We start from the raw sequence: 15102 nt of genomic DNA on the forward strand, positions 1-15102 counted from the left end.
ATGGTGAATTTATCAGATGCCATTTATATGTACACGGGTATGGTATGGACTGAAATATTGTTATTATGTTGATGCCAAAACTTGATATAAGGGGGAAGTGATGCATGGCGGGGGAAAACTGATTGTTTTTGTTCCTCGTGGATTACCTCAAGACACAACTTTGCTGCCAAGCGGGATGAGTGGTGAGGTTGCGTGGTTCTTTGTTTGTTTTTGTGAACTGCGGCGCTTCATTACGCTCCAACAGACTCCCCTTTAACATACATGTTTTCTTTTTTGCCGGCTTCTAGGACTTTGATTGACTGCTGGGGGGGGGGGGGGGGGGGGGGGGTACTTCGGGTTATTTTGTGAAGAGTGTGTTTTGTGATAATGTGGAAAAAGGGTTTGATAACCTGTGAATTTTTTGTTGAACCGGCGCCCACGCCGTTTCTTGTTTAAGTGTTATCTCCGTCCGGACGCGGACATGATTTATTTTCTTTCACTAAAGTTTGATTATTGATTCAACTTATTGTGACTCATTCGTTAATCTTCGTTTATTCTGAATATTTTAACACAGCAAGTGTGAGAATTTGAGTTTGTTTTGGGTGATAAAGCAAAATTATTTAATCTCTTTTCGTATCTCAAACACCTCGCACCTGATCCGCCCGTAACCTTTAGATTAGCGTTGTAACTTTTCCTTTGGTTAATTTTATTACAAGGGGAATTGTTACAATTTCTTTACTTCAGCTGAGCTGCTTACAGCTCATTGTCACTGATACATGCCTTTCATGATACTTGTTGTGAAGTGCAGAATGTGTTCGGGTGGTTACTGATTTGGGGAAAATGTCTGATAACACCACGTGCACAGAAAAGCTTTGGGTAGAACATTATTTCTCTACAGAAAATGTAAAAAGTACTTTGTCCACATCTTCCTTGACTTTTACATCACTGGTAATGTTTTCATGATCAGACAAATATTTACTCTTGATGAAATGTTTCCCGGTGATGACTAATACTGGGTCTTGTATAAGAATAAAATAAAAACTAAAATGACAGTATACATACATGTATACATGGGCAGATACACATTTCAGACATACCTAAGCAGAGAGCAACACAAGTCAAAATGTAAACATAAGTACACACACACAATCATATATATATTTATACATCAGTCACAGTTGTCTAAGAATCAGTTATGAAACATCACACAATTTTTGAGTTTTTATATATGTCAGAAATGGTTGCTATGTCCTGTAAAATTTAGCTGTAGAGCCACCGAGCGTACACCTTATTTTCTCCAAATGTAGAAAACTCATGAGATTACCAGCCCAATGTGCATGTGTGGGAGATGCCTCCTGCTTCCACTTAGTGAGTATAAGGCGTCTAGCAATGAAGGAGGCAAAGGCAACAGCATTTGTGTAGTGTCTAGGAAGAGGTATATTCTTTGAAATTACTCCGAAAATTGCAACTAGTGGGGAGGGTGTAAATTTGACTCCAAAAATCACAGAAAATGTATTAAATATCAATGTCCAATAATTATTAAGATTTGGACAAGTCCAGAAGGTATGAATGAGGGATCCTGTTACTGTTCTACACCTGTTGCATAAGGGATCTGTAGGCGGTGCAGAACCTTGAACTGTAAGAGGCCATGTCTGGTGCAAATTGAGGAAGAGTGAACTCTTTGAAGAATTGACTGCCAATTGTGATCTGTGATTTTGGAAGCCAAATCATCCTCTCACTGGGCTGTAATAGTGGAGAGAGAAGGAGAATGTACCCATATGGAAAAGAAATAGAAAAAACTTATAAGAAGTTCCATCACCTTCAGTGTATGTTTTATGTATTGTGCATCATATAAGGCTTATATGATTTACTCTTGAAAGTGGCCACTTTTGCATTTTTTTCATACAAGAAAATAAAAAGAATTACATAAGAATCATGTGAAATCTATGTATGCGGTATATAAGGAAAGTACATGTCAAAGTATGTTTTCCATACATGTTACATATAATTTTTGCAGTTTTTCCTATATGTCTGTTTTAAAGACATATGCTTTACATATATGAACAAATACCATTATATATATGTTTTCTGTATGTAAAGTCAATATATTTTGCAGGGGAATTATGCTTTATTTATATGCTTTCTATAAGCTCATTATATGTCATTTAATAAAAACCAGTATAAAAACATATATGAATATGTACCATTACATATAGTTTTTTTGTATGTTAAGGCATATAATGTCATGATAAACTATGTTTTCTTTGTTTTTTCTATAAGAATTCTTAAATGTCAGCCTATGAAATTTGAAATAAGATTATAAAAAATACATACTTTATATATATATGAATCTATACAGTCAGTGTCATATAAGTTTCTGTCATAAGAAACACATGACTCACACATGAAAGTGACAAGACTTAATTTGTCCCTTTACTACTGCAATTGGATCAAACTGTGTAACAAACTAGCAATGCACTAACTGCTTGGTCAGCTCCCAGAACAACTACTTTCTACTATTCAAATTACATAAATGCAGTCTATAAATGTTGTCTTTCAGTACCTGTAATATTGAAAAAAATGGCTGTTAGGCAAATTTTTAATTCAACAAACTTTATTTGCAAAACAAATTAGGCATAGTCACTTACATTAACTAATATGTACCACTGCTGAACAAAAATAATTTCACATTGAACAGTGTGTTTGTTTTCAACAACTGAAATTACACAACAAACAGCAACAAAGCTCAATTTAAGGGGATGCTTTACTATTGGCACGGAACTCTGTAATCTTGGCATTTATTGTGATTCCAATGCTGGAGGGTTGGGTCCCTGGCCACCTCTCAAGAGTTGCACCTACAGTATATATAAACAAAAATTAGGGGAAAAAATAAAAGAACTTAGTAGAACTTAACAGTTAGTAATCTGAACAAAACCAATAAAAACCAATAAAAGAAGGATCATTACATTATATTAATGTCTAATGGTGCCAGCTCTATTGCAGTGTATGGGAGATGCATGGAGAAGTTCACTAAAACGAAATACATCACACTGTATGACATTTGATGAAGAAATGCCTCTATCAAATGCAAGAATATACTTCAGACTAAAAAAAAACTTATTTTTTAAATGTGTTCATTTGTTTATTTGCTATTGGACAAAAAAACTCCAGAGGAAGATTAGACAGTATTCTATGAATGAGGTTCTTCCATTTGGCTGATGCATTTCTTCATTAACAGTCATAGATGTAGAAATGTTGGGTAGATATGTTCTCCATGCATCCAGAATGCTGGTGTGATGTATGACTATCTTTTTTAGGTTCCTTGATTGAAATCAGTGAATACAAAAAAGCATGGACTATTGGCAAAACACATATCATAAAAGGCTGATAACTTACTGTAGATGGCATCCAATTTATTTTTGTCCAGAGGTAGACGAGTATCTCCTCTGCCTCGTTTCCCTCCTCGAAGATTGCTCACCAGCAGTATCTCCACTGGGAAGACTGCCGTGAGCAGATGCCTCACAAATACTGTGGCCGAATTTGCATTAACGGCATAGGCCCACGGCAGTTTTTCTACCATGACTCCAGTCCCAGGATGGATCTCCACCTGTTTAAACAAGGAGACATGGTGAGCATTTTAGGATTCACATATGTATGATTTGCTCACCCCAAGAGACTTGAGACATTAAAACAAATGAGATCTGCCATAACCGTACATATTAGTTGTTCTGATTATTTATGAATTGACAAATGTATGAATTGTACAGTAGAAATAAAAAATTCTAAAAAAAAAAGTTGTTCTGACAGACAGTAGATCCAATATATGCACTGTATTTATTCTTTAAAAATCAATTACCTTCGACGACGGGGAGTCCCTTTTTGCTGGAAAAGCAGACTCTGATGTGGAGCGCGACGGTGCAGATTTGGGGAGAGACAGCGGTGAATCAGCAAATGATGAACCGGGCCTGGACTGCGGAGAACTTTGGGGGGGCAGTGGTGGTGTGGTAAGCTCTGAACTGGATCTCTCAAGAGGTTCAGCCAAATCAATAATATTCTTCATGGTCTGTAGGAGGTCTGGCACATCTATACACAGTAGACCAGAACAAAAATGGTTAACATCATTCTTTAGTATAAAGTAAATTATTGCAAATACAGGCTAAAGTGATATTTTTTAAGTGTACTGGTTGTCTAATTGTTAAATGAGTGGGAAGAAGTGATACCTTGGACAACCAACTCCTTCAATTTCATGTTCTCTTCTCTCAGGTCTTGGATCTCCCGCATTAGTTCAACCACTGTCTTTCTCAGACTTTTATCACTTGAAGAATGCGGTGAATCACTGTACATCTCAAGGAATTGCTCTGCAGGGTCTTTCCTTGTGAGAGCCTTTGACTTCTGGGTATACAGAGAAAAAAAGAATAGACATGGACATAGAACAACTGACAGAAAACAAAGACACAGATGATGGTGGAGTTGAGCAGTTGAAGTGTACAGACAACAGATTCAGTATCAAGAATCAAGAATCCTCATATATGTTTTTTTTAATGCTAGATAGTGGCGGCTATAATACAGTAGTGCCCACCACTTAAACATTCTGTTTACATGATACCACTGAATAGGGGTGTTACGGTACATGTATTCGAGGTACATACCAAACCATGAATTTTGTGTATCGTTACACCCCTACCACTGAAAAATATGGTCACCACGAAATAGTTAAAAGTAAATTGATGTTAACTTGACTGGCAATGACTGAGTCAGAATCTGAGTATCATCTGGATCTGAGTCATCTGAATCATCCTGATATCTTTGAGGGTGGACTGATGCCTTCTTGGTCAGGTCTGCAGGTTCATTTTCCTTCAGCAGTGCATCAAGTTTATGGGTTGCCTCAAAACGAGAAGCTAGAGAACAAAGGAAGGATAAAAACAAACAGATTTAATAACATACTGCTTATTACTCAAGAGCACTTTTTGTATCGCCATCTATGTTAAGTTTTCAGGCCATTGCAGCAATGACTAGTATTTCTATCAATGACTGAAAAACACAACTGCACACTGGACTGGTTATACTTCCTGTGTGCATGACAGAGAGAGGTAACAAAGAAAAGAAAAAAATGGAATTCAGAGAAAGAGACAAAGACAGCTAAACAAACAGGGTATTTGTGTATGTGATTAACTGCTGCAGTGTGATGTCAAATTGCATTTTCCATTCCCTAACTACTACTTACTAATAACATATTAATATGTGATGACACTGACAGCATCACAACAAAGTATGTGTTGTGTAGAGCTGTGGTTCATAGTGGGGTTAGCAAAAATGCTGATAATTAATATTTTACTATATTTCTATCCATATGAACAACAGAATATACAATTATTTTGGTTATGGTTTAATAGACTTTATGTACAAAAACATCTAAAAGCAAAAATCTCATCAGACAGGGGATTGTGTTCTAATTTATGTCACTTTAGGAGAACTTGATGTTAAAAATAATAGAAACCACTGCTGCAGAGTACTACTATGGTTAACATTATGAGAGCTACTGTGTTATAGTGTTGCTCATGCATTCACTTAGAGACAAGTGAAGTTGTGTAAGTGAATGACTGTTAATGAAACACAGTTTAACTGCCAGCTTACAACTTTCTAGCATTTTGTAGAGCAGTATACATGACAAAATGGTGGCAAAACTGTTGTAAAATAGTATGAGTTCCATTTACATGTGTAATTTTATTTCCACGAGTATATCTCACCAATAACACTGCAAACTAAGGTTGCTTTCACACCAGAGCTGTTTGGTCCGCTTTAAATGAGGACAATCTTCACTTCGAACCATATCAACATCAACTTACCACTGACAAAAATTACAGTGCCCCTGTAGCGAGGCCACCCTCCTCGCTGTTTCTTCCCATGGCGCCATTCGATAATGGCTGAGTAGGTGGAAATGGGATTCCCATGTTGGTCCATCTTGGAATCATCATACCCCCTATGTTATCCGTTTTTACTTCACTGAGCTTCCCAGAATCCTCCCCTTCACTCCACTGCACCACTGCAAACTTCCTCTCCATGTCTTCTGCAGTGATCAAAAAAATCTAATTATTGCTTAGCTAAGCAATATATGACCAATAGACATATAAGTCTATATATTCACAACTCCACACAATATACCCTTTTCACGGCAGCCATATTGACATGATATTTGATATGGACATCACAGTACGTTAACATTAAAATTGCGTCATAACATAAAGTTAAGTTACACTAAAACACGAAACATTGTGTTAAGTGTTTGTAACGTTAGCCTGACACTTATTTGCAACACTTGTCCACATTGCTTCTGCAGTAACTGATATGCAGTGTACCGGGTATCTGCAGGTTTAGGCATAATATGACGTTGTTTAATGCCAGCCAGTGTAATTTCATATGCACAAAAATTGAGAATTTCCACATTTCTAACTCGTTTTGATGTGTAATGTTACCCTTTAGCATTCAGGTAACCATCACTTTCAGCAAATATTGCAAAAACAGAAAATCAAATATATGTCAAATTTAAGCTAAAACCTTGAGATACATAACCGGTAGGAAAAATTACTTACTGCTAGGTTCATTTGTCTGCGTGGTATCCATAACTATAGACATATATACATAGACGCCGCATTGACTGCCGCTGCCTATCAGAGCCGACGTCCTCGCCGGTCGCCATCTTGGATGGGTCTCGCTTCGCCTCCACAGTGCATTCACTTCTATTGAGGAAGGAGCTGTATGCACAAGTAAAATAGCATAACTCACTGAATTTTCAAATGATTTTCACGCGGTTTGGTTTGTTACAAACGGCACGTATGTAGTTATGATACAGGATGTTTTCGTACATTAAAAACGCGGGATTTCATGCTTTAATACTTTCTGCAGATAGCAACAGCATGTTATTTAGGTCATAACACAGTTCTTTTATTCACCTCAACCCCAGAGTGGGATATATATATATATATATACAGTACAGGCCAAAAGTTTGGACACACCTTCTCATTCAATGCGTTTTCTTTATTTTCATGACTATTTACATTGTAGATTCTCACTGAAGGCATCAAAACTATGAATGAACACATGTGGAGTTATGTACTTAACAAAAAAAGGTGAAATAACTGAAAACATGTTTTATATTCTAGTTTCTTCAAAATAGCCACCCTTTGCTCTGATTACTGCTTTGCACACTCTTGGCATTCTCTCTATGAGCTTCAAGAGGTAGTCACCTGAAATGGTTTCCACTTCACAGGTGTGCCTTATCAGGGTTAATTAGTGGAATTTCTTGCTTTATCAATGGGGTTGGGACCATCAGTTGTGTTGTGCAGAAGTCAGGTTAATACACAGCCGACAGCCCTATTGGACAACTGTTAAAATTCATATTATGGCAAGAACCAATCAGCTAACTAAAGAAAAACGAGTGGCCATCATTACTTTAAGAAAAGAAGGTCAGTCAGTCCGGAAAATTGCAAAAACTTTAAATGTGTCCCCAAGTGGAGTCGCAAAAACCATCAAGCGCTACAACAAAACTGGCACACATGAGGACCGACCCAGGAAAGGAAGACCAAGAGTCACCTCTGCTTCTGAGGATAAGTTCATCTGAGTCACCAGCCTCAGAAATCGCAAGTTAACAGCAGCTCAGATCAGAGACCAGATGAATGCCACACAGAGTTCTGGCAGCAGACCCATCTCTAGAACAACTGTTAAGAGGAGACTGCGCGAATCAGGCCTTCATGGTCAAATAGCTGCTAGGAAACCACTGCTAAGGAGAGGCAACAAGCAGAAGAGATTTGTTTGGGCCAAGAAACACAAGGAATGGACATTAGACCAGTGGAAATCTGTGCTTTGGTCTGATGAGTCCAAATTTGAGATCTTTGGTTCCAACCGCCGTCTCTTTGTGAGACGCAGAAAAGATGAACGGATGGATTCCACATGCCTGGTTCCCACTGTGAAGCATGGAGGAGGAGGTGTGATGGTGTGGGGGTGTTTTGCTGGTGACACTGTTGGGGATTTATTCAAAATTGAAGGCACACTGAACCAGCATGGCTACCACAGCATCCTGCAGCAACATGCCATCCCATCCGGTTTGCGTTTAGTTGGACGATCATTTATTTTTCAACAGGACAATAATCCCAAACACACCTCCAGGCTGTGTAAGGGCTATTTGACCAAGAAGGAGAGTGATGGAGTGCTGCGGCAGATGACCTGGCCTCCACAGTCACCGGACCTGAGATGGTTTGGGGTGAGCTGGACCGCAGAGTGAAGGCAAAGGGGCCAACAAGTGCTAAACACCTCTGGGAACTCCTTCAAGACTGTTGGAAAACCATTTCAGGTGACTACCTCTTGAAGCTCATGGAGAGAATGCCAAGAGTGTGCAAAGCAGTAATCAGAGCAAAGGGTGGCTATTTTGAAGAAACTAGAATATAAAACATGTTTTCAGTTATTTCACCTTTTTTTGTTAAGTACATAACTCCACATGTGTTCATTCATAGTTTTGATGCCTTCAGTGAGAATCTACAATGTAAATAGTCATGAAAATAAAGAAAATGCATTGAATGAGAAGGTGTGTCCAAACTTTTGGCCTGTACTGTATATATATATATATATATATATATATATATATATATATATATATATACACACACAGTATTTATATACTGTATAAATACACAATACAAAACACAGTATAGCATATTATGTATAGCACACCTTTGTGCACATATTCACTTTTCCACCAGCAGTGCTGCAAATATCCCCTGCTGTTCATCCTTCTGTATCTTTTTTCAAATTATCTTGACCACAGTCCCATTTTCATAGTTATAATACCAATACCAAAATTAATTTCAGTGTTTATGTAAATACTGAAAATGTTTTTTACTACTTTTGAGGGATCACAGCAGCCAGTGTAATAAGAATAAGAAGAACTTTATTAATCCCTGAAAAGAAAATTTCAAAGAAGTCTCTAAGATCATCTATTTAACAAAGAATTATTAAGTCTGATGGCTGTGGGTATAAAAGAGAGTGTGTGTGAGAAATAAACTCAATCAACAATCAAGCATTTTCTTTATTAAAATATATTAATACATTTATACTATGTTTTGTATTGTGTATATTGTGTTTATACAGTGTATATATATATATATATATATATGTGTGTGTGTGTGTGTGTGTATATCAATCAATTCAATCAATTTTATTTATAAAGCCCAATATCACAAATCAGAGTTTGCCTCACAGGGCTTTACAGCATACAACATCCCTCTGTCCTTTGGACCCTCACAGCAGATGAGGAAAAACTCCCCCAAAAAAAAACCCCTTTAACGGGAAAAAAATGGTAGAAACCTCAGGAAGAGCAACTGAGGAAGGATCCCTCTTCCAGGACGGACTGACGTGCAATAGATGTCGTACAGAACAGATCAGCATAATAAATTAACAGTAATCCGTATGACTCAATGAGAGAGAGAGAGAGAGAGAGAGAGAGAGAGAGAGAGAGAGATGCAGGACAGATGGTAATGACAGTAGCTTACAACAACATTAATGAAAGTAATAATATTATAGTTATGGTTCTGGCTACTGTGATACAATATGTTGAAAGTATATATTAATATCTGGCAGTATACATGTGTGACAATAATCATATGTGTATAATAACAGTAGAAGTATGACTAATGACTAATGATGGCAGCAGCAGCAGGAGGCATCTGGCAGGACCACAGCAGCAACACAGTATATGTGTGTGTATATCTATCTATCTATCTATCTATCTATCTATCTACATATATATACAGTACAGGCCAAAAGTTTGGACACACCTTCTCATTCAATGCGTTTTCTTTATTTTCATGACTATTTACATTGTAGATTCTCACTGAAGGCATCAAAACTATGAATGAACACATGTGGAGTTATGTACTTAACAAAAAAAGGTGAAATAACTGAAAACATGTTTTATATTCTAGTTTCTTCAAAATAGCCACCCTTTGCTCTGATTACTGCTTTGCACACTCTTGGCATTCTCTCCATGAGCTTCAAGAGGTAGTCACCTGAAATGGTTTCCACTTCACAGGTGTGCCTTATCAGGGTTAATTAGTGGAATTTCTTGCTTTATCAATGGGGTTGGGACCATCAGTTGTGTTGTGCAGAAGTCAGGTTAATACACAGCCGACAGCCCTATTGGACAACTGTTAAAATTCATATTATGGCAAGAACCAATCAGCTAACTAAAGAAAAACGAGTGGCCATCATTACTTTAAGAAATGAAGGTCAGTCAGTCCGGAAAATTGCAAAAACTTTAAATGTGTCCCCAAGTGGAGTCGCAAAAACCATCAAGCGCTACAACAAAACTGGCATACATGAGGACCAACCCAGGAAAGGAAGACCAAGAGTCACCTCTGCTTCTGAGGATAAGTTCATCCGAGTCACCAGCCTCAGAAATCGCAAGTTAACAGCAGCTCAGATCAGAGACCAGATGAATGCCACACAGAGTTCTAGCAGCAGACCCATCTCTAGAACAACTGTTAAGAGGAGACTGCGCGAATCAGGCCTTCATGGTCAAATAGCTGCCAGGAAACCACTGCTAAGGAGAGGCAACAAGCAGAAGAGATTTGTTTGGGCCAAGAAACACAAGGAATGGACATTAGACCAGTGGAAATCTGTGCTTTGGTCTAATGAGTCCAAATTTGAGATCTTTGGTTCCAACCGCCATGTCTTTGTGAGACGCAGAAAAGGTGAACGGATGGATTCCACATGCCTGGTTCCCACTGTGAAGCATGGAGGAGGAGGTGTGATGGTGTGGGGGTGTTTTGCTGGTGACACTGTTGGGGATTTATTCAAAATTGAAGGCACACTGAACCAGCATGGCTACCACAGCATCCTGCAGCAACATGCCATCCCATCCAGTTTGCGTTTAGTTGGACGATCATTTATTTTTCAACAGGACAATGACCCCAAACACACCTCCAGGCTGTGTAAGGGCTATTTGACCAAGAAGGAGAGTGATGGAGTGCTGTGGCAGATGACCTGGCCTCCACAGTCACCGGACCTGAACCCAATCGAAATGGTTTGGGGTGAGCTGGACCACAGAGTGAAGGCAAAGGGGCCAACAAGTGCTAAACACCTCTGGGAACTCCTTCAAGACTGTTGGAAAACCATTTCAGGTGACTACCTCTTGAAGCTCATGGAGAGAATGCCAAGAGTGTGCAAAGCAGTAATCAGAGCAAAGGGTGGCTATTTTGAAGAAACTAGAATATAAAACATGTTTTCAGTTATTTCACCTTTTTTTGTTAAGTACATAACTCCACATGTGTTCATTCATAGTTTTGATGCCTTCAGTGAGAATCTACAATGTAAATAGTCATGAAAATAAAGAAAATGCATTGAATGAGAAGGTGTGTCCAAACTTTTGGCCTGTACTGTATATATATATATATATATATATATATATATATGTGTGTATAATATATACAATAATTGTATTGTGTATTTATACAGTATATAAATACTGTATATATATATATATATATATATATATATATATATATACATATATATATATATAGGGAGAACAGGCTCTGATTGGAGGGAGAGCTAACCACGCCCACTTAGGAGACAGGAAGAGTAACCGTTTTCTTAACATTGGATAAGCCTACAGTTGGGTATCTCCCTTCATCCAGTATCTCTGGTCAAATCTTTTACGAGCTCTTTGTAGCAGTGGCATCACAGCATGGATGGATTGTTGAGCAGTAACTTTACGAGACAGCAATGCCAAAAAGAAAACACGTTAACGTTACACCTGACGCAACAGAAAGAGACTGGTTGCGGAGAAACGTTCCTACACGTACTTTGACAAGATGGAAAAAAAGGTATGCGCACTCTCATGCAATGCAGCTCGTAAGTGATGTTAACATTTACAGTTATCCGTTACTAGTTACTGTCCATTGTTTCATTAGGAAAATCAACAGAGCTTTGACTGACTTTGCGAAGCACACCACCCAACAACATGTAGGCCTAAGTGCAACGTATTTCTTGTCCTCTCTGTCTTATCAGCTAACATTGTAATAGTTAAAGCCCCTACAAGGAACTTTCATTTTGAGTTGATTTTGGCGACCCTGTGGACAAAAGCGGTAGTGTTTTGCCGGAATGAAGCCTACATTTCCCATGAGCTCTAGCACGTAGTGGCGTAAAGACGCTTACCTGGCTCGCGCATATTTGTTTTGGGGATGAATGAAACAACAAGGGTACGTCCCAAGTCCCTTAAAATTACTGCTAACCACCTAACCTAGCCACCTTACCTAACTGTTTAGTACGGAAGACGAGAACGGCCATGTATTATTAATTGTACTTATTAATTCGTTATCTCGAGAAAACAAAGATTGTTGTCTCGAGATAACGAATTAATTAATTCGTTATCTAGAGATAACAAAGATTGTTATCTCGAGATAACAAATTAATTAGCCTAATTCGTTATCACGAGATAACAAAGATTGTTACAAAGAAACAAAGATTGTTTTCTCGTGATAAATAAATAAGTCTGATGATTGCTCGCTGGTTAATGTGATTGTCCTGATTTCAGCCTACAAGAGCTGCCACTGGTGTCCCAGGGAGGTGAAAATGGCAGATCACATTATTGATCAACGCATCAGGATGTACTTTAATCAAGGTCTAACACAGGCAGAAATTGCATTGTGTCTTTCTGTTAGAGATGGCATTCAGATTAGCCCTCGTCGTTTAAGGAGAAGACTAGTGCAGTTACAACTTCACGGGCGACGGTTAAGTGATCCTGCTCATCAACGGGAAATCACATCATGCTATATGTGACGTACATGTCCTTATTTGGATAACACATCGTGACGTCGGAACCATCAGCCTCCCACTGCATTACGCTTTAAAAAAAATAAAGAATCTGAATTTAAACTCAATTTGTCTGACTTACATTTATCTCTTTCATATCATTAATACATAGATCTATGCTTTTGAATGTGATATGCAGCCTGCCTGACTACATACAGTAGCCTTGGCATCTGGCATAGGCTAGCCTACTGTATGTAGTCAGGCTGCAGGACCTCCTGCGCTCAGAGGTGGAGCGGCGTTTTGATTAGGAGGGACTCCGCATAGCTGCAGGGCGAGAGCAGACAGTTCTCGAGGCTTAGGGGAAACGAGTGGATGTGGGTTCCCCGGAACTGACCCCCTTTCCACAAGAGCGGGTAAGCCTTGAGCTGGACATACTGAGGGATGTGTGTAGGGGACGAGAAGTTAGCACCATCCAGGATGTTGTGTCCATCCTGCAAACCTTGCAGCCCCAAACCCGCTTCATGCTGTCGGAGGTGGAGAAGCTCATTAAGCTCTGTCTGGCCCTGCCCATGTCTGTCGCGGCATCCGAGCGCTCTTTCTCAGCCTTGCGCAGGCTGAAAACCTGGCTGCGCAACACCATGACGCAGGAGAGACTAACACATTTGGCCATTATGAACGCTCACAGTGACCTTATGGATGAAAGCGATGTCTCGACCCTGCTTAAAATCTTCATCAGTAGGTCAACTGAGAGAAGGTCCACTTTTGGAAATGCATGAGTCAGCAGGAGTGCAGACTTTTTTTTTTTTCATTCAAGGTTACAAATAATGCTGTTATGTTCCTTGATTTAGTTAGCAAAGTTTCATTTTTTTAACAATAAAGATGCCGTGTTCATCCATTCTAGTTCTTACAACTGCATGTTATTATAAAATAACTTCAAATCAAATCCTTAATCACTGATAAGTGTGTGCTTCCCCCGCCCCCCCCTCAGAAAATAGTTCCGACGTCCATGCTGAGAACTGTCCTGTCCTTCGATAAAACCAAAATCAAGGTAACTCTCGAGATATTGCCTTGTTTTCTTCTTTGATACATCTGATACATTTGATTCATCTGTACTTTTACGTTTCTCAGACATGGTGTTTTATTCATAAATTGATGCTGACAGCAGGAAAACAATCGGAGATGAATTACCCAGGTCTAGCCCAGCCTTGCCTGCTAGCTGACCTGAAGAGAGAGAAGGTTGCTTACGCGGGGTCAGAGGTCAGAGGTGTTGGTAATAAATAGCTTGATGAATTTGAATGTGGACCAGAAATATGTTTTAATTTGGATTATGCAGAGTTTTTGATTAACCTATTGAGTGTGTTATTAGGATTTTATAAATCTAATGTGCACAAAAATAATTTTTGTAACCTCACAACCTCAGAGCAGACAAAGTTGTGCGCACCCCCTGCGATCTCTGGCGCCCCCCAGAGGCGTTGCTCTGCTTTATTAAATCTTGATCCTCTTTCAAAGTCCTGTCTTGTGTAGCCACAACATATGTGGTTTTGTCTTTACATGGTTGCACTTTTGCCATAGTACCAGCACCTTGACTTGCGCTGTGAACGGGCATTTTTCTAAATTTTGATAAGAGTGAACTACTTGCTATCAACCCTAAAGCCAGGGAGATATAAAGCATTTCAATGTAAGGTCAAAATGGACCACCTGACCTATTTGGGCATCAAGGTCACTTTTACATAAAAGGTTATTTGAGGAAAATTTTTAGCCCCATTTTAGAACGTGCCAAGTCAGATTTTCATAGATGGGACAATCTCCAACTGTCACTAATTGGACGCATTGATGTCATAAAAATGACCATTCTACCGAAATTCTTATATTCATTTTAATGTATTCCAGTTTGTATACCTCAAAAGTGTTTTAATACACTGGACAAATATATTTCTACATTTATTTGGAACAGCAAGCCCCCAAGGATGCGCAAAGATTTCATGCAAAGAACAAGACAATCGGTAGGGCTAGCACTATACAATTTTCAGTTCTACTATTGGGCAGCGAATGTACGAAATATGCTTTACTGGCTGGGTGCTTCATCTTCAGAGGTACCAACTTGGCTTCATATTGAATCATCATACTGTGGTAAAACCTCACTGCTGGCTTTGCTTGGGTCAGCTCTTCCATTAGAAATGAATACTTACAAGTGCAATCCTTTGGTATATCATTCTCTCAGAATCTGAGTGCAGTGTAAGAAAAGGTTTCGATTACAGTCAATGTCGATCCAGGCACCAGTTTACTCCAACCATATGTTTCCACCCTCTTTATTCTGCC

At 38.8% G+C, this 15102-nt stretch overlaps 1 protein-coding gene across 1 annotated transcript in view; it reads right to left on the minus strand.

The window, feature by feature from the left end:
- Positions 1-2575: 2575 nt before the first annotated feature.
- LOC117246618 (uncharacterized) overlaps positions 2576-15102 on the minus strand; it is a 28838-nt gene continuing 16311 nt past the window's right edge. Inside the window, exons 5-8 of the mRNA XM_078176117.1 lie at positions 4200-4371; positions 3836-4062; positions 3376-3586; positions 2576-2834 (exon numbers count right to left, since the gene is read on the minus strand). Of these exons, the coding sequence (XP_078032243.1) occupies positions 2731-2834; positions 3376-3586; positions 3836-4062; positions 4200-4371 (714 nt within the window). The 3' untranslated portion in view covers positions 2576-2730. The remainder of the gene's footprint in view (positions 2835-3375; positions 3587-3835; positions 4063-4199; positions 4372-15102) is intronic.

This window comes from Epinephelus lanceolatus, chromosome 16, assembly GCF_041903045.1.
Source record: "Epinephelus lanceolatus isolate andai-2023 chromosome 16, ASM4190304v1, whole genome shotgun sequence".
Classification (NCBI taxonomy): Eukaryota; Metazoa; Chordata; class Actinopteri; order Perciformes; family Serranidae; genus Epinephelus; species Epinephelus lanceolatus.